A 25272-nucleotide genomic window follows, 5' to 3' on the forward strand; every position below is an offset into this window, starting at 1 on the left:
TCAGGTGAGTGAAGTAGACGAAGCCTCTCTCTCAACAGACTCCTGAGAGAAACTTTTAGCTTTAGAATCTAAGACCAACTACCCACACTTTGTAAATTCTAGACTATGATCCAGATATACCTCTTACATACAGTGTAGTCAAATAAAAAGTTTGAATTCTTATTTGGATAATGAAAGAGGAGCTGCTTGGAGAAGCCCCTGAGGGGACAGCTTCACAGTTTGACCCTGGGTTGCCACCCTCTAGACCCACTGTGGCCCTGCGCCCTCTCCCTTCCCCCAGCCCTCCCATCAAAGAGTTCCTAGGGGAGCGTTTATTAACCACAGCATCACAGGTGCCCTAGTCAACTTGTAGCAGGTGTGAAGGGGCTGCGGCTCCAGTGGCAGGAGGAAGGGGCCTGCCCTGACCTCGGGGGGAGTTTTTTGGGCACAGGTCAGTAGTGCACTTTGGAGCACTAGACCAGTCCAGGTGACTGTCTAACCATCTGTTATGGGTTGAATCGTGTCCCTGCAAAATCTTCATGGTGAAGTCCTAATGCAAAGTACCACAGAATGATGTGACTTCATTTGGATGGATTTAGAGTCACTGCAGATGTAATCAGTTAATACTAATTAACACTGAGTAGGGTGGGTCCCTAATGTGACTCCTGTCTTTATAAAGGGAAAATTTGGACACATACACAGGCATGCACTCAGGGAGAACGCCATGTGAACATGAAGGCAGAGGCTGCGGTGATGCTTCTACGAGCCAAGAACGCCAGAGACTGCTGGCAAACCACCAGAGAAGCTAGGAGAGGCATGGGACGGTTTTCCCTGCAGCTCTCAGAAGGAATCAACACTGCTCAGACTTCCAGCCTCCAGAACTGTCAGTCAGTAAATTTCCATTGTTTAAGTCACTCAGTTTGAGGCACTTTGTTAGGGCATGCCCTACCACCCATGGCTGTTGGCTACTCTTCTTAAATGGTCTCTCAAATAGCCATCAGTGCTGTCCTGAAGACCAGAAGGGAAAGACAACACATAACTGGCCTCCGAAGGGCCCTGTGGTCTTTTTAAATTTTTGCTTTGTTTTTTTTTTGGGGGGGGTAATTAGGTTTATTTACTTATTTTTAACGGAGGTACTAGGGATTGAACACAGGTATGCACTCTACCACTGAGCTATACCCTCCCTGCCCCTCGGAGGGCCCAGTTTTTTAAAGCCCTGGTTTCAGATACCTTGGGAACTTGCTAAAATGCAGACTTTGGGCCCCAAACCTACTGAGTCAGAATCTGAGGGCTGGGGCTATAACCTGGATTCTCAAAGATCTCGCCAGGTGATCCCTTTTTTTCCCCAATAGACTGTCTTTTTAGAATAGTTTGCAGAAAAATTGAGACAATACTACAGAGAATTCCCATATACTCAGTACCAAGTTTCCCATATTTGTGTATTAACATCTTAGATTAGTATGATATACATTTGTTACCATTAATGAACCAGTACTGACACAGTATTATTAACTTTTATCCACAGATTGTTTAAATTTCCTGTTTTCACTTACAGTCCTTTGTTTCTGTTCCAGGACCCCATATTACATTTAGTTGTCATGTCTCCTTAGGTTCCTCTTGGCTATGTCAGGTTCTCAGACTTCACTGTTTCTGATGACCTTGACAAGGAACTGGTCAGGTGTTTTGTAGAAGCCCACACCCCTATTACTGGAATTTGCCTGATGTTCTCCTCATGATTAGAGACCGGGAGATATGGGGTATTGGGAGGAAGAGCATAGAGGTGAAGAGCCATTTTTATCACACAATATCAAGAGTACATACTTGCAACATGACATGACTGTTGATGTTGACCTTAGTCACCTGGCTAAGGTAGTGTTGATCCAGCTCCCAACTGATTTTGATGCCAGAGAAACAAGAGGGGATGGAGAGAAGACCTTCGACCCTACAGGTGACCACCCTTTTGGGTCACTGTTCAGGAGAAAGTAGCCACAGCAAGCGGACAGCCCCCACACAGAGAGCAGTTCTTACGTGCCAGGCACCATGCCAGCACCTGACTGTCCACAACTTCATCTGTCCCCAAGAGGTGGGCGAAATTATTCTTCTGTTCTGGATGAGGGAGCTGAGCTCTCCAGGCCTCACGGCCAGGAACCCACAGGCCACGCTCGCTCAGCACTGCTCCCAGACGCTGGGTGTTCCAGAATGAAGGTAGGGGAGCCATGGAGGCTGTGGCCCCCTTTCCCAGGGTGGCAGCAGGGACAAGAAACACGTAGTGCCTCCACTCGGCCCACATTTGAGCCCTGGCCAGAGGCCAACTTGCTGCTCCTAGCCCAAGTGTTCTGAGTGGGAGATACCCACATGGAGAGAGGTTAAGACAACCAAGCTGGGGGGAGGGTATAGCTCAGGGGTAGAGTGCATGCCTAGCAAGCACAAGGTCCTGAGTTCTAATCCCCAGTACCTCCATTAAAATAAATAAATACAATCTAAATACTGCCCCCCCATAAAAAAGTATACAGTGCTGTATGTCCATTGTATATATCTCAATAAAACTGTAAGGCAAAAATTAAAAAAAAAAAAGACAACCATGCCAAAACAAAACAAAAACAGGAAAAAAGTACATATGAGACCAAGGTGTTCAAAGTCAAAAGAAATAACAATGGCAGAAAAAAATGGGGGGGCAGTAATTTCCTCGAGGGTGTTAGAATAGAGCCTTCTGACCCTGCGCATGGTGTATTTACTTAACCAGGCCCTTGTCGATGGAGGGTAATCACAGTTCCTGTTTGTTCCTATTATGATGCAGCTGTGAACATCTAGGTACCTAGAACTTTCTGCAACTTCGACTTCGCTGGAAGACAGATCCTGAAACTGAACCTGCCGAGTCACAGGACAGGAGTAATGTTGATACGACTTCCAAATTACTCCTAAAAGGTTACACAGCTGTCTATTCCCACCAAGTGTAGGCTGCCCATCCATCGTCTCACAGCCTCCCTAACGCTGGTGCTGTCTTTTTCTTAAGTTTTTTAAAAGGCAAGGTAAGTCATTTCATTCTCATCTGTGTGTCTTTCATGATTAGAGAGGCTGAGCATCATTTCAGGTTTACTGACCATTTGGATTTTTCTATCTAAACACACAATTCACATCATTTTAGCCTAATTTTGTCATCTTTCTCTTACTGTTTTAAAAACTTTCTATATTACAGATATTAGTTTGTAAACATATTACAAATATTTTTATCAGTTTGTCATTTGTTTAGCGTCTTTTCCTCCATAGAGAAGTTTTTCTTTTTGAATTGAGCCACGTCTGTTGACCTTTTTTCTCTTACAGCTTCCGAGTTTTCTGTCACATGTGAAAAAGCTCCCCCTAGTCTCACGTTCTGCCCTAGTCATCAGTTCCGGCTCACGAACAATTCTCTTTATACACCCACTGCCCCACCAGCTGCCCAGCTTTTCAGTGCCTCACCTGGCCCTCCTGCTCCAAGGCAGAGTTTGGCCCCTCAGAGTCCCAGGGCCGGCCTGGACCGGGGAGCAGCTGGGTGCCCGGCCCTGGCCTCAAGCTCTTCTCCAGCTCTGCTGCCACCCGGGGAGCTGCGGCCTGGATGGCACCCTGGATGCTGGGTAGGTTCCACTGGGTCCTCAGGAGGGCATCGTCCAGGGTGAAGAAGCCATCGCGCGTGCGCCGCACTTGGGAACAGACAGCAGTGCTCTTCAGTTCTAGGCCGATTTCATGCACCAGCCTTCGCAGCTGCTTCTGCGTCTCATGCATGCACTGCACCTCTGCCAGGGACACACAGTGACAAGTGCATGGTCAGGAGCACGGCCTCTGGTGTCCGCTGATCTAGAGCCACACCCCTTGAGACCTGGCTGTGTAACAGCCTTAGCAAGACACCTTAGTTCTCTAGGGCTTTACTGGTGTAGCTCAGGGCCGACCCTGACTTTGTTAGACATGTAGAATCTCAGGACCCACCTGACCTGATGAGTCAGAATTTGCCTTTTAAAAAAACCCCCAGGTGATTTGCAGGGAGATTAAAGTTCCAGAAGTGCTGCTCTAAGACTTGGTTTGCTCATCGGTAAAATGAGGGGTTGTGAGGAATCCAAGAGATAATTTCTACAAGGTCCTTAGCTTACGGTACACACTCTTGGTTAGTACTGCAGAAAAGGAGCCCTTGTTAATATGATCAAGAGAGAAGAAAGAAGTGGCGTGGGAGGATAGGGGTGCTGAGCTGGGTGGGATCAGGCAGGGGAGAGTGGTTATCTGATGACCCACAACGACTTGAAACACTGGGTGGCTCTGGAAATGAGCCACTAAATATAAACTTTCCTTGTTAAGGTCTGGCTTCAAAGCGGGACTCGGCAGGAGACAGGACGGGGCATTTGTTCTGTGCTCTGTGTGATCGGCCAAGTCCCGCCCAAGGCCAGGAAGGAAGTCGGCCCCTGGTGCCTCGGGCACAGAGATCAGGGCTCACGGGTGCTGGCCTCTGCAAAGGCATTCCACAGTGACTCCCCAAGCCCAGGGGCCCTTTGGCACTGCTCCAACTTCTTAGTGCCTCTTACCTAAGAGGAATTCCGGGGGTGCAAACTGGAGGCATCGGATGCCGGTTATCAGCATCGGGGACTTGTTCATGGGCCGGATCAAGCCGCTCACGGCCATCTCATAGGCCTCCTGAGTCTGCAGGTCGAGGTTGGAGTACCTGGGGATCAGAAGGGGCCCGAGTGGGCAGCCGGTATGGGCGGTGGGGGAGCCGGGCTGACTGCCGACACCTGGCCCTGCCCTACTCATGCCTCTCCTGAAGCTCATCTTTCTCTTTCCATCTTATCCCTGCTCCTCCAGCCACCTCTGCAGCAGCCTTTTTCTGTCCCCTCCAATCTCTAACTGCAGGGTCTGCCCACCTCTGCACACTCTCTCTGACTTTAACTGTCAACCATGTGCGCCCTGGCTCTGTGCTGTGATGGTGTGGACCTCTGGCTTTCTTCTCCATTAGATCATATACTCCCTAGGAGGCCTGTTCCCCTTGGTCGTGGCACAAAGAAACACTTCTGCGTGCGGTGAAGGAAATGGGTGCTTCATGTCAGGCTCTGAAAGGTGGATGTGTGAAATCTGTCCCAGGGCGGGCGGAGCTGACAGGGAGCCCTCTGGGCATTTGTCCTTCCAGCACTTCCTTGAGGGCCCCCTTTCAGGGAGGTGTGGATCAGGTCTCACTTACATCACCAGGGCCTTCTGATGGGAACCTTGGATCAGGGCCAGGATTCGGTCCAGCTTCTCCCTTGTCACGTGGTCTGCAAAAGCCATGGGCTGGTCAGCACACAGGTGCCCACTGAGGAGGGGAGTCAACAAACCGGCAAGCTCCCTCCCCTCAAAGCAGCCCTGTCCTTGGAACTAGAGGGGGTCCCAGAGCATCCTCTGGTCCCAGGGTTCCCATTTAGGGGGTTGAGAGTGCTTTGAGAATCTTAAACGCTCTGGACCTTCTCAGAAAGATACTCATGAACTCAACATTTTGAGGACAATTTCAAGGGGCTCACACACTCCAGGTTAAGAACACGTTCTACTAGAAATGAGGCTCAAAGATGTAATGTGACTTGCCTGATACTCTAAACCAGGTCCCCTGAGCCCCAGTCCAGGGTTTTTCATGCTGGGGACCCTGGGAGGGAGGATGCCACCTGGTCAAATGCAGAAACAGGTGGCAAGTGGGAGTGGCTCTGTCTGCTGGTCCCAGTAAGTGACTGCGGGGCAGGCAGCAGCAAAACCTGGGGTTGCTCACAGACTCTGCGGGGAGGCCAATCCTACAGCTCAGATAGGGCAGGTGCCAACTGCTGACTCCACAGGCCAGAGTCCTGGGAGCAGGTGTGGGGACTAAAGTCTGGCCAGCTCAGAAGGGCCTGGGCCTCTGATCCTTTCTGTCTGGCTCATTATTCTGTTGTCTTACCTGGAATGCACCAGCTGCTGCCTCCTCCCCACTTATTTAAAGCTCAAGTGCTGCCTCCTCCAGGAAGCCTCTCTTGGAGCACACCTCTTCTTCCTGGCTCCTGTCACTCTGTACCTGGTCACTTTCCCAGTATTTAATTTTCTTTAGTGTTTACATTATTTTTCAATTATATAATTGATATATACATTTTCTGTAAGCAATTTAGATCAACACCAACAAACATCTCCTCTCCTCCAAATTCTGGCTTCCCCCCTCCCAGAAATGTCAACTTGGTAGTTGTCTTTAGACATTTTTTGGATGTTGACACACACCTACAAGTACAAACAGACAGCGCTGCTTTGCCGTACGTTCCAGAAGATGTAGAAGTGTATGTCTGCTCTCCTTGATAAGACTGTGAAGTCACTGAGATTGGGGATCCCATCTGATCCATCACATGCCCCCCCTAGTGTCTGGCACATGGCTGGTGCTCAAAAAAACATCTGTCAAATCAGCAAATGCAACAGATCCTATAGGAAGTCTTAGAACATGGGGAGAGTGAGAAATGAAGAATGAGCCATCTATCTACCCACTCACCCATCCAGCTACCCACCCATCTGCCCATCCATCCATCATCCACCCACCCATCCATCCATCATTCCAGCACCCACCATGTCCCAGCCCCTGTGCTGTGTGTGACCACAGGAGTAGAACTACCCAGTCTCTGCTCTCATGGGTGACATTCTGGTAGGGAGACAGGTATTAAATAATCACTAATCACTACTTGATTACTTTTCTGACAGTATATCCAGTCCAAACCTGGGGGCTAGAGGAGCTTCCCCGGGGGAGGTGACATCTAAGTGAGGCACAGAGGAGCACAGGGCATTCCCGGAAGACAAAATGACAAGTCTAAGCCCCACCAAGAGCCAGCCCAAGCTTGGTGTGTCTGAGAGTAACTGAGAGGAAGTCCTCATGGCCTATGTCGGGGTGAGGAATCACAGGAAGCAAATGAAGAGGCGGCCACAACAGCCCCTCCCGCCCATGCTGGGCTCCTGCGCAATCTCACCGTACGTTGTCTTCTCCACCAGCCGCCCATCCTCACAGAAGTCATCTGTGGCTTTGCCCAGGAGGCCACGCACTGTGTACTCCTGTGAGGACAGGAAGTGGACGGTATGGTCAGCCTCTCGGCTTTGCGCCTCAGTGCTCACACCCCTGGATGCTCAACTGAGGCTGGGGGGCCCTCAGGTCTCCCTCAGGGAGCTCAGGCGCTAGCCTCTGCCCGGCTGCCCCGTGGGGAAGGGCACTGGACTCTCCTATGATGGGAAGCACTGGCAGCCTGCAAAGGGCACTGACGGCTCCCCTGCAACCACCCCAGGCCTCTGTCTCTCCACTGCCGCCCAACATGACAACTTCTCTGCCGGCCCCTCCCAGGATGTGCTATCGCTTCTCACCCCTCCGAATATGCTCTGTGTAGCCACCTGCCTCCGCCACAAAGAAAAGCAATAACATCGATGACAGAGGGGACAAAAATGTAACATCAACTGAGCATCTACCAGTGCCAGTGGCCGTGCTAAGCACGTTTCATGTAGCCAATAACTTAATCTTCAAAGTAACCCCACAGAGGAGATACAATGATCATTCCCATTTCTCTTTTAAAAATTTTTTTTGGGGGAGGTAATTAGGTTTATTTATTTAATTCATTATTTTTAATGGAGGTACTAGGGATTGAACCCAGGACCTCCTGCATGCTAAGCATGTACTCTAACCACTGAGCTATACCCTCCCCCTGATCATTCCCATTTCAAAGATGAGGAAATGGAGGCACACAGATGTTAAGTGACCCACCCTGTGACACATAGTTGGTGGAGTGGTACAAGCTGGGTCTTGAATCAAAGATCCAGCTCCAGAATTTGTACTCTTCTCTATTAAAAATACGAGCCTTCTAACATGGCATCTCTGCACACACTCGTGATGCCAGACTCCACAGCCCCGGCATGGATGCGAGCTCCCTGACACCTAGACAGTGATGTCCACTTCTCAGTCTTGGGGAGAGAACGGAGTGGTGTCATGACAAGGATCTGGTGTAAGGTGGATCCAGCTTCAAATTCCAGCTCTGCCTCTTAAAGGCCCTAGGCAAGCACCTCGTTCTCTCGTCTGTAAAATGGGTTAACAACAGATCCCACTTTACCGGGATGCTGTAAGGCACCTGCAAGGGAGTCCATAGACAGTACTCAGTATAGAGCAGCCGGCAGGCATTATGATGTTACTGCTAGTCTCCCCGAGCACACAACCATAATAAATGCTAGCTGATGGCCTGGGTATTCCCTGTGGAATCCTCTCAGCTTCAGAATCCTACCAGTGATCCCAGGGAAAGGGCCAAGGGATGAGCAGGCCACCCACAGCCCCATACCTTGGTGAGATGAGCGCTGTACATGTCGGTGAGGAGCTTGCGTCCATGTCCCACGCCAAGCACTGAAAGGCACACAGCCTGATCTCACACCTGGCTCCCTCTTCCTGTTCCCCTGGCACCTCCAACTCCCACACCCTCCAACAGAAAACTCCCACTTCCTATGCTGTGGAAGTCGTCAAGGGGGCAAGGAGAGTTTCTTCTATAGGGAGCAAGTGAACTCCTGTGTATATATGAAAATACAGATTTCCGGGTCCCACTCACATGTACTGACTCTGACTCGTGTTGGGGAGGGGGCCTAGGATCCTCAGTAAGCTCCCCAAGGGTCCTGATGCTCTCAAAAGTGAGACCACTGGCCCAGCCACACAGATCTACACTCAAATCTGAGATGGCTCTACACCTGTCCTTTAACCTCCTTGGGTCTCAGGCTCCCCATCAGTGAAATGGGGATAAAAATACTGTTTGATCCCTGTGGGTGTTGTGGTAGTTGAGGCCATGCACAAAAAGCAGTCAGAACAAAGGAAGGGCCCAATAAACAGGGGCATTGTGGCTACTCCTTGCCTTCCCCTGGGTCTGTTTCCCCCTCTGGCTGAAGGAAAGAATGACCCTTCATTCACTCCTGGAGAGGAAGAACGGAGAGGCGTATGAGATCATGTCTGCCTGCCTGTGTCCCAGGAAGCAAGACACGTTGCTGTGACTACTGTGCGTGGAGGAAGTGGCCACCGCCTGACCCTGGGGACACAGATGGCTCATGACTCGGGCTTTGTGTGTCTAGCTCCAGTGACATCCAGACCCTGGCCAGTGAGGGCCAGAGTCACGTGCTTGGCTATCCTACAGACAGTGGTGACTGTTTTCCCTCTCTGAACCACGGACATTCACTAGCCACGTTACCAAGGATGAATTACCTATGCTCCTAGAGTCTTACTTTCTTCATAAAATCATACAGTATCTACCAAATAAGGTTGTTACAGTGAATACAAAGTACAAAGGGTTTCGTACATGTCACATGCAGGAATCACTTGATAAGGTGGGTGTTTATGACCTCCCCCTTTCCACCAGTCATTTCCCCAGAGGATCAGACTTGACAGGAATCGGGAGGAAGGCAGTAGTGGGAAATCCTGTCAGGTTAGAAGTGGGCTGGGCTCCTGGTGGTTCCCCAATCATCCTCCAAGCCTCTATCACAGCACCCTTGGCTCACCACACCACCTACCAAGCACCCCAGATGCCTGGGCATCCAGTCGGTGTCCCACTCCAATCTTCAGGCTGGTGAATACCGGTCCACATACTGGAAAGAAATAAACAAGATCCTTTTCCTCAATAAATCTAGCCTCCAGGAAGGCTTTGGGCTGTGTGATGACCTCACTGGTAGAATGTAGCCTCGTGGAACCCAAACCAGGATCAGGCTGGAATTTCAGGCTTCCCCACCATGGAATCTGGGGCCCCAAATCATTTCTCCAGTTTTCTGGGCCCAGAGAAAGGGCAACCCAAGAGGCCTGTTACTCTGCCTTTCACCATTCCCCACAGTGAGAGCTTTCAAGTGGACTGAACATAATGCTAGAATCAAGACTGTGGGGTTCCCTATCCAGCTCCTACGGAAGGAGAGTCTTGGCCACTATCCCAGGAAGAAAATGGAGGCTGAGAGCTCCTTAAGGCAGGACCTGGGTCTGTGTGTTCACAGTTCTGCCCCCAGAGCCCAGAACTCACTGACTGCTCAGGAAATAACTATTGAAAAAAAGGAATGACCCATCAAATTAATATACATTAAGTATGTATATAACTTTTGTATATCAATTATACATCAATAAAGTTTTTTTTTAAAAAAGAATAAATGCAGGAATGAGCTAGAAGCTTTCACATTTCTGAAGATCAAAAAGAATGTCAGGGAAGGGCACAGGTGATTAAGAGTCTACTGAACCCAGGCTACATTACTTAAGACGTCAACCCTGAGCCTCAGTTTCCTCATTTGTGAAATGGGACTAGGACTCAGTGGGGTGGTACCTGAGAAAAGCTAAACACAGTATCTAGTATAGAGTAGGTCTTCAACACAGCATACTTGTCACTGATGTTATACTGTAGAGTCACTGAATATGTCTGTCCAAGGGGTTTTAGAGGGTCCTGGTCAAGCTCCTTAGCCCTCCTACAGCCTCCCCAACACATGTCTTAATCACATCTAGTGACAGGAGGCTCATTATCAGAACTAGTTCTACTCTGGGCAGAGCTGTTAACTAGTAAGTCACTCTTTCGCAGGAGCCCAAAAACTCCCTCCTTAGGACATCTTCCTGAGGGTCTCAATTCCCACCTGGAGTCCCAGAATAATAAAGGGGTCAGCAAACTACAGCTCACAGGTCAAATCCTCAAGTCTGTTTTTCTTTTTTTTTTTTTTTATGGCCCACAAGTTAAAATGGTTTTTACATTTTTCAACGTAAAAAAATCAATGGTTCATAAAACTCAAGAGGATAATATTCTAAGACATGAAATTCTATAAACTTCACCTGTCAGTATCTACAAGTAACACAGCCAGGCTCATTGCTTTACATACTGTCGACAGCTGCTTCTGCACTACAATGGCAGAAGTGAGCCCGCAAAGCTAAAACACTATCTGGCCCTTTCCAGAAAAATTTGCCAATATCTGGTCAAATATTTTATTCCCACTGCGGCCCTACATTGGTTTTGGGACAGTAGTCTGAGCACTGGCTTCCTGGGATGTGACATCCAAGCCCCTTCATGAATGTGCTTTACCCAGCGGGTGGTCGACGAGGGTGGGCACGCTGGTGACTGTGAGGGTCAGCTCCTTCTTTTCGCTGCCTTCCATGGGACCCGGCAGGAAGCGAACATGCTGTTCAGGGGCAGGAGGCTTCCCAGCATTGAGACCTGAGCACACACAAGTAAAGGACATCTTGTCAATTTTGTCTGAACACCTGGTTGGGGGTTGGGGGTGCAGGGAAGTATGGACATGTAGAAGACAGATGAAAGCCCACGGTGCAGAGAACAACAGTCGTTAAGAAACAGACGGGTTCAAATCCTGATTCTACTACTTATTAACTATTTAAGACAACAGACAACACTGAGTTTGTGTACACCATCTGAACACAGGTGAAAGCAAGGAGTAACAACACAGTGTGGAGAACAGACGACTAGGTCACATGACTTGATTTTGCAGCAAGGATCAGAAGCGGACAAGGGACTTCTAGGAAAACGGGAGCGGGATTGTGAGTCTGGCTCAAGGCACTTACCTTTCAAAAGCTGCAGCTCCACTGTATCCCGCAGATGCTTCCATTTTAGCCCCGGGGGCTTGTAGACAGCGAAGAGCCCGTGCAGCCGAGCCAGGCCGGCAGACGCCATGCCTGAAACCCGCCGCCCCGGCTGGCAAAAAAGAGGAAACCAGACGGAAGTGCTATATGGTCCCGCCCCCAAACGTGGTCCTTCCAATGGGCACCGCCATGTTTCGCAGCCGGAAGAGGTTCGCTTCGTATGGTGCTCGGGGAAAACGTACTGCGGAGAAGGAAGTAGGGTCCGGCGCTGAGCCTCAAAGCTAGCGGGGCTTACTTGGAGACAGATTTTGGGGTAAGGTGAAATGGGGAGAGTTTATATCCGTGGAAGTAGGTGGCAGAAAGGTCACCTGGGTTTCCTAACACTTAGTGATAGGGACCTTTCCTGTCCGTGCCACTCCTTTACCCCCCAAAAAGCCCTACTCGTTGCAGTAGAGATCGAGTCTTTTTGACTTCTCCGGCGCGCCGTCTCCGGAGAAGTTTAGCTTGTGGACCTCGCCATGCCCATCCTCCCGCGGACGTCCGACAATGTCCGCTGCCATGGCGACGCTGCTTCGCCGGTCCCTGCGCCCACTCCGCGCGTTCAGAGGCCACCCCCGGCCCGCTGCAGGCAAGTGGCTGAAACGGGAAGGAGTGCTGGGGGCCCGTCTGCTCCTTTGACCGCAGTCTTTTCTTGCCCCGCAGATGTGCCCCTCCGAGCCACGAGCCATGACACCGGCCTGCTGTACCCCGAACACATCCCCACCTCCCTGCTGCAGAAGGCCCTGCTTGCCGCTGGCTCTGCGGGAATGGCGCTATACGACCCGTATCGCCACGGTAAGGCCGCTCGCGCCCGGCGCTCCCTTAGGGCAGCTAGAGGTGGGGGCGTGCTCTTGCTTTGGAAGCCCGAGGAGGTCCCGGCCACTGCCAAAGCCTCCGTTTCTTATGGGTAACTGGAGGCTAGACTAGTCCAGGGTACCCAAACCTGGCTGCACCTTATAATGACTCGCAACATTCGTAAAAATGAAGACACCTGGGTCCCACCCTAAACTTACTCAATTCTAATCTGTCGGGAATGGGGAGCGGGGGGAGGGGGGAGGAAGGGGCGGGGAATCTGAGCTGCCTTTTTAAACTGCTTCCCGGTAGAGCCTGTCATCCAATCACACTGAGAATCTCTGGACTAAATAGATGACTTATGAGCACCCATCAGATTATAACATCCGGTTTGAAACTAAACTTCATGAGGTCAGGGGCCATGACTGCCCTGTTCTACTGTAGTGGTAATGTTTTAGATATTGCATGGCACATAATGCTCGATAAATGCTGAGTGTTTAAATAGAACATTCTAGGATCCTACAATGCTTTTCTCATCTCCTCTAGGATTCTTAAGTATGGAAAGTACTATTACCCCTACTAGTAAAAACGATAATGCTAACTGATCACTGAGTCCTTGTTTTGGTTGCTCACTGTGCTAAGTGTTTTATATGCATGATCTTGATTTTTCACGTTAACCTTATAAGAAAGGCGTTATCTGCACTTCACAAATTAGGACACTGAGAGTTGGAAATGTGAAGCAGTTTGCACAAGGTCACCTACATAGTGACTGTGCCTGGGCTCAAATCCAGCACTCTTTGATGCCAAAGCCTACACCTATCCATGGAGATGCAATATTCTGTCGTGATAATGGATGTTAAAGTGATTTATAGACTCTTTAGAGTACTGTGCTAACCAGAGCCACCTCACCCCATTAGATTAATAATGTTAATAACTATAGGTATATCAAGCTTTTACTCTATGCCAGGTGATTCACTGTTTAACTTGAATCTTCATAACTAAGAATTAGATATTCTGTTTTTATCATATAGGAAATTAAGGCTCAGACTACATCAGGTAACTTACCTAAGATCATATTCTCCATTTGTCCCCATTTCTTTCCTTTCAGACATGGTTGCAGTTCTAGGGGAGACCACAGGATACCGTACCCTGAAGGTCCTCAGGGACCAGATGAGGAGGGATCCAGAGGGTGCCCAAATCCTGCAGTAGGTCCCAGCTCTGCCCGGGGGGTTGGGGGCGTTCTCCTAGGATTCTGATCTCACTGGAGTCACACTGTGTTCCTCTAGGGAGCTCCTCTTGATACCCTATGGATGGTTGCACAGGCTGGGCACCGCCCAACACCATGGGCGCCATTCATGTGGACACTGATGACCCCTGGGTAGTGTGGTATGGTGACCTAAGCCCAGTTCCAGCAACAAGACTCTGCCTTCTCTAAGGTCCCATAACACATGCTACCTGTAACCCCCAAGCCTGCAATGTCTTTGTGAACACCCTGATCACATCTGAGGCCTGCCTACCTAGATTGTGCCCCTGCAAGCAGGAATCATCGCCTTAGTTTGTGGTAGTCCCTGCCACCAGCCTGGCCAGTAGGAGGTGCTCCATTATGACTTGTGGCCCCATTGCTGCTCTCTGCCCCTTCATCTGTCATGCCCTTGTTCTAGCTGGACCTTTCACCTGCCTTTGCTGGTGCCTTCCCAACTCTTGAGTCCTGCTTTCTGCCTCTCAGGGAGCGTCCCCGCATCTCACTGGCCACCCTCGACCTGGGCAAGCTCCGGAGTCTGCCTGAGGACTCCTTTGGCCGCGAGTATCTCCGTTTCCTGGATGTGAATGTGAGTTTCCAGCTTCTGTGCACTTGGCAGTCATCAGGAAGGGCAGAGGAATGATACAGGAGTACTGTCTCGAGGAAGGAAGAGCCTGAGCTGCCACCATGGGCAAGAGTGCCTTGCAGTCTCTTGTACCAAGGCTTTGTCGTTTTTCTGTGGGACAGGCAAATAGGCCAGGAACATTGCTCCAGGCAATAAAACTGGCCAGCATTTATTAACCTCTTACTGCATGCCAGATACCAGGCTCATACATGATTTCACCAAATTGTCCCAACAACCTGGTCAAATATGTTGTATTATTATCCCCTTTTAATAAATGAGGAAACTGAGGCTCAGAACAGTTAAGCAATTTGCTGATTTTACAAGCCAGTAATAATGGAGGCAGTATTCAAATTCAGGTCACATTCTTAACTGCTGTATTGTGTATCCTGGTTCTAGAAACAGCATTTTCTAGACAAGTTTGGCACTCTCCAACCCTAGGCAGGAAGGACAGTGGCTGAGGGACGAAGTCCCAGCTACTGAGGGCCTCACTCATTTGTTCAGAATTGGCCATGTGCCATCCATTATTCCAAGTGCTAGGGATATAATGGTGAACTAGACAGACAAGGTCCTGCCTTCATGGAGCTAGTATTATGTCTTAACAAAAGGGAGCAGTAAAAGAAAAAAAAAGTCACAAAAAATTTTCATACTTAGAACATGAGACACTGTCCCCAGCAACTGGGATACAACGAATTAAACCAGCAAAGAGCGTGCCCTTGTGGAGCTTCTGTTGTAGGAGATGGTGCCGTGAGGACAGCAGTCAGTGTGACAGAGGACTGGGGTGGGGTGGGTGGGTGGTCCAGGAAGCCACTTCTAATGGGGTGGTCATGGGAGGCCCTGCGGAGGAGATTTGGAAGATGAGGAGGAGCCAGCCCTGAATAGAGATGGGGGGAGCATTCCCAGTAGAGGAACTGACTCTTTGTGTTTAAGAAAAGGAAAACTGACGAATGTGGCCATAGAGAATTCAGTTGTGAGGAGGCATCCAGTGGGCTGGGAGGTCAGCCTAGCCCAGCCAGGCCCTGCCTGCCATGGGAAGTGTTACCCAAAAACGAGATTCACCTCTTGGAGGAGGTCGAGCTAAAAGACACAACCAAGCCAAAGATTGGGAGGAGGAAGATAGCAGCAAGTAAGGAGAACACTGGAGATCTTTTCTAAAGCAGTGCCTCCCCAAACCACAAAATTAGGGAAGTTTTAAGCTAAAAGTATATGCATATTCATGAAGGGGCTTGAGCAGAGGAGAATTCAACATAGAATTAGGGCAAAGGTTGACCTAAGAGTCCAAGCTACAGCTGACTGAAGTCACAAGGTCAGCATTATCATTTCTTAGGTAGTTACCATTCTTGACCTGGGTGGGGGACTTAGTTCCTGTAGAACGACTTAAAGATAATGTATCAGATTGTTCTGTATACCCTTTTAGGAGGAACTGGGGCTGTGTTTTATCACTGAACTCTTCTTTCTTGACGCTTTTCCTCTGTCCCTGAATTCCTTTTCCTTTAAGATCCTTAATTACTGAGACCTGTTCAAGGGCCAACATTGTGGCCAGGCTTAGATCACAAAATGGCTTAGGCCAAAATGGCTTCTCTTATGTCAAGAAAGCCATGCCTGGTTTTCTTTCTCCAGGGACCCCCTACCCTATCTACTTAAAGAAAGAGTCTATATTTTGTAATAGAAGCGATAGGAAAGTTTTCGAGCAGGATAGTTACATCATCTGATTTATAAAAGGACGTTAGGACACAGCAGGGCACCTTCCCTGACCCTACCCATCCTGGCCCCCAACACATACATATCCCATCAAAGCACCTCTGTTAAGTGGCTCTCCATTCTAGCTGCAGGAGCCAGCCAGGCTGGAGGTGAAGGAGTGAGCAAAGATTGTTCTAGAACTAGGTTTCTCAACCTTGGCACTGTTGACTTTTTGGACTGGATAGTTCCTTGTAGGAGCTGCCCTGTGCACTGCAGAATATTTAGAGCATCCCTGGCCTCTACACACTAGATGCCAATAATACACACCCCACCCAGCTGTAACCACTATAAATGTTTCCAGATGTTGCACATGTTCCCTGGTAGACAATTGAGAACCCCTGCTATAGGCGATTATTGTCCCTGAGAAAACAATCTGCTCCCCATACTCTCCTGACACTCGCCCCCACCCCATTTTATACCATCTCCCTCAGATTTCACCAAGATGCAAGTTATTTCATCAGTGGGAAACCCACCAGGATGACCTGCTCCAAGTACCACCCAAGAACAGACAGTCGTCTTCTGAAGTCCCCCAGAGCCTTTTGTCCTGCTGCTGTGGAGGGGATGGGACCCCCAAGACCTCCCTGGGCACCTTGCCCAATCACAGCCCTAGTTGTGGCAACAGCCCTACAGATTGTGACACTTCTGGAGCACAGAAACCAGCAGCCCATGAAATGTAAAGGAATACCTTTGTCCTAGCAGAGGTTTAGAGCAAAGTTCATGGTGAGGTCATACTCCCTGAGGCTGACATGGGTAGGGGCTATAGTCATCCTTGTGGCATCAAGATTATAAGCATGGGCTCTGGGGTTAAGAGTAGCCTGAGTTACAATTCTGCCTCTCTTCCCAGCTTTAAAGCCCTGGGCAAATCATTTGACCTCTGAGCCTCAGACTCCTTATCTGAGGTAAGGAAACCTAATGTTTATCTTCCAAGGCACTTATATGGCTGATTAATAATGGATGTTAAGGCTTTGGAATCCAGCAGGCTTTGTTTCAAATCCTGACTCAGCCACTTGATTAGCTGTGTGATCTTGAGCAGATTATCTCTCTGAGCCTTATTTTTCTTATCTATATCTGAGGCTTATAACAGTATCTACCCCCAGATGGTCTCTACAATACTGTATGATAATATGTGTAAAGGACTTCATACAGTGTTGGCACACAGTAGGTGCTCAATAGATGTCGGCCATCACTGTTACCACCATCAGCTTCACGCAGCAGGTAGAACCCTGTAGAAGAAATCAGGACCAGGAACCCAATGAGGTCACAAACACAGACCATGGCACTGAGCCAGCAGTCCCAAGCAATAGAGGCGTCAAACCCCTTGGCCTCTGGATAGGCTGAGGCTATGCTTTGGGAATAGGAAGGCCAGGCTCCTCCCACTCTGCATGGGTGCTGCTGAGGGTTCAGAGAGGCGCTGGGTGGGTAAAAGGAGGACAGTTGCATCCTTACCTGGGATCAGAAAAGTGCCTGTGGCTTGCCTTTTGCTCGTGCATTTAAGAGATGTTTATTCATCCAGAGCCTGGAGATACAGCTGTGAGCAAAACAGAGCCAGCCTGTCAACAGTCCTGTGCTGCTGACTGGCTGCTGCAACACTGATCATAGACATAGCATGCAAGCTGTATACGTAGTTTAAAATCTGCTGCTAGCTACTTTAATAAAAGCAAAAAGAAACAGGTGGAATTCATTTTTACTTTTTGGTTTTTTTGCAGCAGGGAGGTAATTAGTTTTATTTATTTAGCTTTTCAGTGGAAGTACTGGGGATCGAACACAGGGCCTCCTGCATGCTAAGCATGTGCTCTACCACTTGAGCTATACCCCCTCCCCCGGAATTCATTTTAATAACATTTTGTTTAACCCAATATACTAAAATAGTTCAACATGAAGTCAGTATTTTTAAATTATTGAGATTTCACATTATTCTCTTCATACCAAGTCTTTGAAATCCAAGGTGTATTTTACATGTACAGCCCATCTCGGTTGGGACTTGTCACATTTCAAGGCTCAGGGGCCATAATGTGATGGGCTGCTATACTGGACAGTGCAGGTCTAGAAGAGACATTAACAATCACATGCACAAACTAAAAACCAAAATAAAAAAAAATTCTTTTAATTAAATTTTTAAAATTAGGGAAAAAACCAATCACATGCACTAAACATCATAATACAATTGTGTTAAAAGCCACAAAAAGATACAGGATGCTACAAGAGACCATAACGTGGACCTGATCTGCCTGAAGCTCAGACACAGCCTTCCCACAGAGGGGACTCTTAAGCCAGGTTGTAAAGGACAGGAATTGTCAAGGGGAAGATGAGGGTGGCAGGAAAGAGTACTCTAGGCTGGGCTAAGCTCATCTAAAGCATTAGGGGTCTTGGTTGCTTCTTTTTTTTTTTCCCATTTTGTTTCTAATTGTGATTTTAAAAAATAACATAAGATTTACTATCATAACCATTTCTAAATGGACTTTTCAGTAGTGTTTAATTTAGTCATATTATTGTGAAACCAATTTCCAGAGCTTTCCCATCCTGTAAAACTAAAACTATACCCATTAAACAACAACTTCTGCTTCCCTCTCCCTGCAGGGGCTTCCCCCTGCCCCCAGGGATTTCTTTGCCATAGATTCCAACAGGGTGTGTGTGTTATGTGTGAGCTGGGGTAGGCCAAGGGGGTGCCGATCCCACCATAGTCCCTGCCTGAGGACTCCTGTGTCAGCAGGGAAACAAAGTCCCCGGGGGCTTTTGGTGAGGTATGGGTTTGGTGGGTGGGATTGAGAGTCAAGGAGAGGCTGGCAAATTGGACCCTGGGAAACATTGGGAAGGGATTTAGGTGAGGTTCCTGGTTGTTAGAGGGTCTCCCCAGACACCCGAGCGCCCACCCGATTCGTGGACGATGAGGAGCTGGCGTACGTGATCCAGAGGTACCGGGAGGTGCACGACATGGTCCACACCCTGCTGGGGATGCCCACTAACATCCTGGGTAAGTGCCAGCCAGCCAGCTGCTGGGTGCATCGGAGTGGGGCATGGGTGGGGCGGGGTGCTTCTGCCAGTCTGTCCCAGGGTCTGTCTGCAGGGCCAGGGCAAGGCGCTCCTGTCTCAGCCACCTCCCAGTTAGCTGGCTTAGTGCCTCATTTTTTGCTTTACTCAAACATCTTGGTACGTCTGTGCGATGTATCCCCTATCTTCCATTCCCACTGCTTCTTATGGCTCCTTCACTGATGTAGCAGCATCCAAACACCAGGGCTCCCTGCCACACTCTGGTTGTTAGCTCCCTGCACTCTGAAACCCTCAGCAATTCCCTAAGCCCTGGACTCCTCAGCCTGGCTTTTGGAGTCCTCTGCATTCTGACCCCAAGCTTCCTTTCCAGCCCTATTTCCTTCTGCTATTTTCTTGGACCCTCTCCCCAACCCCAAGCCAAGTGCCCCAGGGCCCATCACAGGCCAGGACCAGGCACTTGCTAAAAACTCTGGCAGAGATCAGAGGGGAGCAGACATCTCCTTGTGCCCTCCCTGAGCATCACTGGCCTCTCTACCTGGCCTCTGCTCACCTCCCACCCATTCCCCACCCTGCCTGCCAGGGGAGATCGTGGTGAAGTGGTTTGAGGCTGTCCAGACCGGCCTGCCCATGTGTATCCTGAGTGCACTCTTTGGACCCATCCAACTCAGTGCCCAGTAAGTTCTCAAGTGGTGAGGGGTCAGGGGAGAGCTCAGAGGGGTCAGGGCTCCAGGAAATAGGAAAAGCCTGCTGCCTTTCTGAGCAGCCGCAGTGGTTCTCCAGGAAGCCAGGGTGGGAAGAATGGGGCAGAGAGGTGAAACTGGCCTGGCGCAGGGGCTCCGGGACAGACGACAAATGAAGCCTGGACGTTTCATAGGACTCTAGGATCTCTTGGGCCAGGCCTCAATCTCAGGTCAAAACAGTGGAGTCGGGACTGGAGGGGTCAGGGGGATGCCATCTGGCATTAGTTTCTGGAGCTAGTAGCCCTCAATTTAAATCTGGGCTTTGGCATGTTTGGCTTTGGACAGGGTTTTACCTCACTGAGCTGTTGTTTCCTTATCCGAAAAGTGGGGATAAAAACTGCCTCCTTCTTGGGTCTGTGTGAAGTTTAACTGAGAAAATGCATATCCACTGCTGAGCACATGTCTTGGCCAGCACTTAAGACATTCTGTCTTGTTCTTCTGCTGCCCCACAGGAGCCTGCAAGTGCTGGTCTCGGAGCTGATCCCTTGGGCAGTTCAGAATGGACGCAGGGCCCCGTGTGTCCTCAACCTGTACTACGAGCGGCGCTGGGAGCAGCCCCTGAGGGCTCTGCGGGAGGAGCTGGGCATCACAGAGCCCCCCAGGCGCATCGAAGGCCTGGCCTAGGCCCTGAGCTGCTGAGCCAGGAGGGCCTGGCCTGGCTCCCAACCCCCGACCCCTGCTTCCCCTGGGGACAGAGCACTCCTTTGACATTAATTTTGTTCCTTTTCTTTGCACACTGACCCTTGGACATTATGAGTCACAATTTATCATAACCACTGCTGAGCAGCTGTGAGGGCCAACCTGGGAGGGAGCAGGCAGTACCTTGGAGCTCCTAGGGGAGCCGAGAGCCAAAGAGAATAACCTGTGAGCAGGAATCATTGTTTAGGCTTGTGCTGGGATAGGTCAGGTCCACAACCCCTGTTCCCAACCCCTCCCTGCCAGCCAGGGTTTTCTGGGTGCCAGGCTCTCTGGTAGGAGGGCAGGCTATACCCAGGTCAAAGGCCTGAGAAGAGGGAGGCAGAGGGGGAGGTGAGTCTCCGCATTCTGAATAAAGGCTCCCATCAGGTCTAGAGTCTGCTTCTCCTGCTTTTGCCTGGTGCTGCCCAGGACTCTGGCAGCCTAGGGCCTCTGAGCCCTGAGGGCCGACATTCCCTCCAGCCTGAACTTCCGCTGCTTGTCCCATCTCCCCTGAAATTAGGCAGATTGGGATTCAAATTCCCAACTCCACCATTTTCTAACAGAGGAACTTGCAGGCAAGTCCCTTCTACTCTCTGAACTGTTTCATCATCAGTAAAAGGAGAAAAAACAGCTCCCAACTCCTAGGGTTATGGTGGGGATTTTGTTAGGTGATGCCCAGAGAAATGTTTGCAGGTGGAGGAGGCAGCTGTGAGGCTGCAGGCTCATTGGAATGGCAGCAGGCGTTTTCCTAGAGTCAGAGCCAAGGAGTGGGGATGGCAAAGTGCAAAGCACTGTTGGAAGAGTATGCGGCCCTGTCTTGGGATTTAAAGCCAGAAACTCTCCCAAGATGTCAGAGCCTTTAGAGGTTTTGGAGGCCAGATCCTCATTGTGTGGGTACAGCAACTAAGGCCAAGAGATAGGCAAAGAATTGTCTGGAGTAATAGAACACAGGGCACAAGGCCTGGTTGGTGCTCCTGTGCCTGCTTCCCTGTGGATATTAAGGGCTACCGTTTATAGCTGTACTGTGTGCCTTAGCAGCTGAGATGCATTGTCATGCTGATACCTCCAACAACACAGAGGGAGGTGATACTATTACTTGTATTTTACTGGGGCAGTAGGAGCGGAACTAGGGCTGGAATCGGGTTGTCTGAAGACCCGTAGCACTGCCACACTGGTGCCTCAGCCTTCCTCGTGCCCACCGTGTCCCAGTCCAGGGCTCCCAGTGGCAGAGGGAGGATGTGGGAGGCTGGAGGCCTACACTGGAACCATGGCCTTTTCAAGAGGGAAGCCTCATCCTGAGCTCTTGGGAGTTTCTGCAGAAAGAGGAGGGGACTGGGGTGAGCTCCCCATACTTTGCCCTAGAGACCACCTTTCCAGACCTGCCAGCTATTTCCACGGCTTCCCAAGGTCCCAGCCACCTCTAACTTGAGGTCAGTAAAAGTCAGCAGTGCCAATGTTGAGGGGAAGGACAGACCCTCAGATGGTCTCTGTCCAGCTGGTGCCCTCACCAGCTCAGGCCACTCGGTGCCCAGATGACCCTGGGCTTTTATAGCACTTGAGAGATGGGCCCTGGACATCAGGATTAGCTGGGGATGGAGCCTGGTCTCTAGATCACAGGGTAGCATTTTTGTCATCAGCTCAAGATGGGTTCTCCCGTTAGAATGGCAATAGCTGCCACTTAATGAGTTCTTACCACAGCCCGTGAGTCCTGCCAACTTTTGCCTAGAAACTTCCATTCTTCATCTGAATAAATCATGTTGGTGTTCTTCCTACCTTTGGGAACAACATCTTGTCCTTACGTGGTGAGCTCCTTGTCATTCACACCTGTGTTCAAATGCCACCTCGGAGAAGCCTTCCCCGACCATCCTGTCTGAAGCAGACCCCTCACCCTCACTCCATCTCATCACCTTATTGTCTTTATAGTGCTTACCAGCCAGAAATTCTCTTATCGGTTAGTTTATGAGTTCCATGTGCTCCAGGAAGGCAGGGACTTTATTCTTTGCCTTCACTGCTGGGAACAGTGCCTGACACACAGTAAGAGCTTGCTGCTTGGTGGCTGAAGGGATGGGTGCCAAGCCCCTAGTGCCCCACCTGCAAGATCTCATTCGGTCCCCACAATAACCTCACTTGCAGTAAAGACTGCGTTTCAGGTTTGGGGGGTTGTCCTAGGGTCACACAGTTGGGATATGGTGGAGCTTGGCTGGGGATACATAGGCCTTGAGTCCCCTCCCAGTAGCCCAGGGGAAGCTCCCTTCCCCTCTGCCTGATAACAGTCTTATGTAGCTGACTCTAGAGCAGTGTTTGGGGTACAGGCTCTGAAGGCAGACAGACCTGGCCCTACCACTGACCAGCCCTGCACCCTTGCAGTAGTCACAGCACCGCTTTGAGTCTCTGTTTTCTCATCTGTAAATGGGAGAGTATGTATCTATCTCACAGTAGGGGCACTGTGTACATGTAGTGCTTTCGTATGTAATAAGCACTTAGGAAATGGAAGGCCCTTTGAGGTCTCTGAAGTCACCATGTACACAATCTAGCCAGAGGTATTTATTTTGCATACACCCAGAGTGGAAGGATTTATACAGCTTAGAGGTCCAAATGCCAAAGGCAACTGAGTATCTATGGGGTAAGCATCTACTCTGTGCCAGGGCCAGATCACTTCATGCCCCTGGGGAGGTTGAATTCCTTCAAGTGAGTTCAAGTGTTAGTCTGGTAAGTCTGGAGATTTAAGCGCTGATGTTTCCTAATGCAGGGCAGTTGGGAGTTGCATCAGTGGAAGTTAGCCTCAGTTCAGCCTGTCCCACAAAAGACAGCACCCAGCTCGCCCTTCTTAAGAACCCTCCGTGGTTCTTCACTGCCCTCAGCATAAACTCCTCAGCCTAGCACACAAAGGCTCTTCCAATCACTTTTCCCACTGCCCACCTGTGTATCCTGGTGTACAAGCCCACTAGTCATCAATTATTTCATCAAGATTGTCTAAGTATTTGCCGAATGCTGGAGTTCCGCAGTGACCAAGACAGCTGTATCCCCACCCTCTTGGGGTTGAGCAGTTACAGCAGCTGAGGGCATTCCACGTGCCAGCCCTGTGCCAAGAGCTTGATGTGCATCATGTCACTGAATCCACACTCAGCCTGAGGTATGAGACAGAGGCAGAGACCATGATGACTATTTCCATTCTAACAAGGACACTGAGGTTCCAGGAGGAGTGGTGACTTACCCAATGACTCACAGCTGAGGCTGGGAGTGCAACCCAGCCTGGCAAGCAAAGAAGACAACAATGCGTCCTGGGTGTTGACAGAAGTTCCATATGCTCCAGGTGATGAGCACTTGGTGAGAGACAACTTATTCTAGTGACCTAATCTCCACTCACCTTCTCTGTGTGTCCAGCTAGACCGTGAGCAACTTGAAGGCTGACTGTCTTGTCCCCTCTCTGTCCCTCTTGCATCTCCCCTTAAGGCCTGGCCCAGTGTATGTTGGGGGTACTGCGTTGGCTTCACCAATGTGGCCTGGGAGCAACGGGGCTGGTCACCACTGCCTTCCTCCAAATTCTCATGTGCCCACTTTGCATGTGACCTCAGCAGTCGAAGTGGAAATGATCGTGCTTATACCTCTGGACCCTGGTGTGGATAAAGTGAGAGCCTCCAATTCACTCTCCCCGTCATTCATTCAACAAACATTTATCGAGCCTCTGTTATGTGCTAAGCCCTGTGGATACAATCAGAGATTATCTTCCTGTCTAGATTTTGTATGTACTTTGTGGTCAGTGAGCCTGTGAGCTACAATAATAAATATGACTGCATACCAACCCAGTGGGGTAAACACCATTAGTATGTCCTCATTTTAAATGGAGACTAGAACTTTCAACTGAGAAGTTGACCCTGGTCTGTTGGATGCCAGTACCCATGTCCACAATCCCTGCATCACACTGCCTCCTGAATGTACTACCCATGAGGGAGGTGGTGCTTTACTTTACCTAGGTTCCCTATAAGGATGCACCTGTACTCTGGAAGAAATAGGTCCAAATACTTATCAGGCAAAACTATTTCATTTTTAATTCCTATAAATAGACCCTGAAAACTGCCCCTCCCCACTTTTAAGGACTTCTATTGGACTAAGGGATTAAGGGATCTATTTAAGGAAAAGTGGCAACTGTGGATGCCCAACATGTTTGATTATCAAGGAACCAAGTTTTCAGAAGCCTAGAGGAAGGACTGGGAAGCTGGCCTATGGCATGACAAATATGGTCACAGTCTTAGAGGTTAACTGATTTGCTGCAGAGTCCAGAACGATCAGAGGCCAAAGATTTGCACAGACTCCAGATCCATGCCCTTTGAACAACCAGGTGTGTCAAGTTGCTTTCAAGATACCACGGATGTGAAAGGATTCCTACGACGCCAAGTTTATTATGTAACAGAGGCTGGCCTCAGGTCTGCAGGAGTTGGGGGTCTTTTGAACCTTATCTCAATGGAATCTGTAAAATATCCGAATGGAAGTTAAAGAGAGCCTGTCAAAACTCGACTCTGGTGGGACTCGAACCCACAACCTTTGAATAACCACACCCGGATTGGCTAGAAGTCCAATGCGCTATCCATTGCGCCACAGAGCCGGTCACTTAAAACCCCGCCCCTCGGCTCACCTCTGCGTGAAATCGCCCTTTAGCGCTCTTCTAGGTGTGACGTTGGGCCTTTGCTGAACTCTGCTCTGGTCTGGAGGCAGACTCAGGATCCTCCACCAACGGTGCGGTGGAGGTGCTCTACCCGATGTTTGGTCTTCCAGGGATTGGGGGTCGGGGTCCCAGCAGAGCCCGCCTGTCTCCTTCCGGCCGCGGGGGTCTCCGCGGCCGGGCGGGGTTGCGCGGCGCGGACTACAGTTCCCAGCGTGCCGCGCAGGGCACTGCCCGAGGCCG

General features: G+C 49.8%; 2 protein-coding genes, 1 long non-coding RNA gene and 1 other non-coding gene across 5 annotated transcripts; 1 reads left to right on the plus strand and 3 right to left on the minus strand.

Annotated features, from left to right (window-relative positions):
* Window positions 1-1400: 1400 nt before the first annotated feature.
* Window positions 1401-12057, minus strand: TRUB2 (TruB pseudouridine synthase family member 2). Its single transcript, XM_072960208.1, has 9 exons — window positions 11972-12057; window positions 11513-11771; window positions 11019-11150; window positions 9490-9564; window positions 8283-8344; window positions 6939-7020; window positions 5177-5249; window positions 4527-4663; window positions 1401-3749 (listed from the first exon to the last, which is right to left on the minus strand). Exons 2-9 carry the CDS (start codon window positions 11619-11621, stop codon window positions 3424-3426), a joined length of 996 nt encoding a protein of 331 aa, XP_072816309.1. The 5' UTR covers window positions 11622-11771; window positions 11972-12057; the 3' UTR covers window positions 1401-3423.
* COQ4 (coenzyme Q4) lies at window positions 12026-20763 on the plus strand. 2 transcript variants are annotated; one of them, XM_006205464.4, is made up of 7 exons: window positions 12026-12158; window positions 12233-12364; window positions 13470-13566; window positions 14088-14190; window positions 18805-18934; window positions 19532-19625; window positions 20144-20763. In XM_006205464.4, exons 1-7 carry the CDS (start codon window positions 12077-12079, stop codon window positions 20313-20315), a joined length of 810 nt encoding a protein of 269 aa, XP_006205526.2. In that variant the 5' UTR covers window positions 12026-12076; the 3' UTR covers window positions 20316-20763. The 2 variants fall into 2 exon arrangements, with proteins under 2 accessions (XP_006205526.2, XP_015095783.1); XM_015240297.3 differs by lacking the exons at window positions 18805-18934; window positions 19532-19625; window positions 20144-20763 and adding an exon at window positions 16395-16658.
* On the minus strand, window positions 17062-25186 carry LOC140696173 (uncharacterized). The gene is made up of 3 exons (XR_012072286.1): window positions 25003-25186; window positions 17410-17491; window positions 17062-17186 (listed from the first exon to the last, which is right to left on the minus strand). It is a non-coding gene; the product is annotated as an uncharacterized lncRNA (long non-coding RNA).
* Window positions 24882-24972, minus strand: TRNAR-UCU (transfer RNA arginine (anticodon UCU)). Its single transcript is given in 2 exon segments — window positions 24882-24917; window positions 24936-24972. It is a non-coding gene; the product is annotated as a tRNA-Arg (tRNA).
* Window positions 25187-25272: the final 86 nt, after the last annotated feature.

This window comes from Vicugna pacos, chromosome 4 (genome assembly GCF_048564905.1).
Source record: "Vicugna pacos chromosome 4, VicPac4, whole genome shotgun sequence".
In the NCBI taxonomy this organism is placed as follows: Eukaryota; Metazoa; Chordata; class Mammalia; order Artiodactyla; family Camelidae; genus Vicugna; species Vicugna pacos.

What these genes read in the sequence shown, in the direction of transcription:
- TRUB2 (XM_072960208.1), bottom strand. Translation starts at nt 11,621, where the DNA reads ATGGCGTCTGCCGGCCTGGCTCGGCTGCACGGGCTCTTCGCTGTCTAC. An exon ending in CCTCGTCGACCACCCGCTGG is followed by an intron (nt 9,565 to 11,018) that starts GTAAAGCACATT and finishes ATTTCTTTCCAG; the next exon opens with TATGTGGACCGGTATTCACC. An exon ending in CATCAGAAGGCCCTGGTGAT is followed by an intron (nt 4,664 to 5,176) that starts GTAAGTGAGACC and finishes TCTGATCCCCAG; the next exon opens with GTACTCCAACCTCGACCTGC.
- COQ4 (XM_006205464.4), top strand. Translation starts at nt 12,077, where the DNA reads ATGTCCGCTGCCATGGCGACGCTGCTTCGCCGGTCCCTGCGCCCACTC. An exon ending in CCACCCCCGGCCCGCTGCAG is followed by an intron (nt 12,159 to 12,232) that starts GCAAGTGGCTGA and finishes CTTGCCCCGCAG; the next exon opens with ATGTGCCCCTCCGAGCCACG. An exon ending in ATACGACCCGTATCGCCACG is followed by an intron (nt 12,365 to 13,469) that starts GTAAGGCCGCTC and finishes CTTTCCTTTCAG; the next exon opens with ACATGGTTGCAGTTCTAGGG.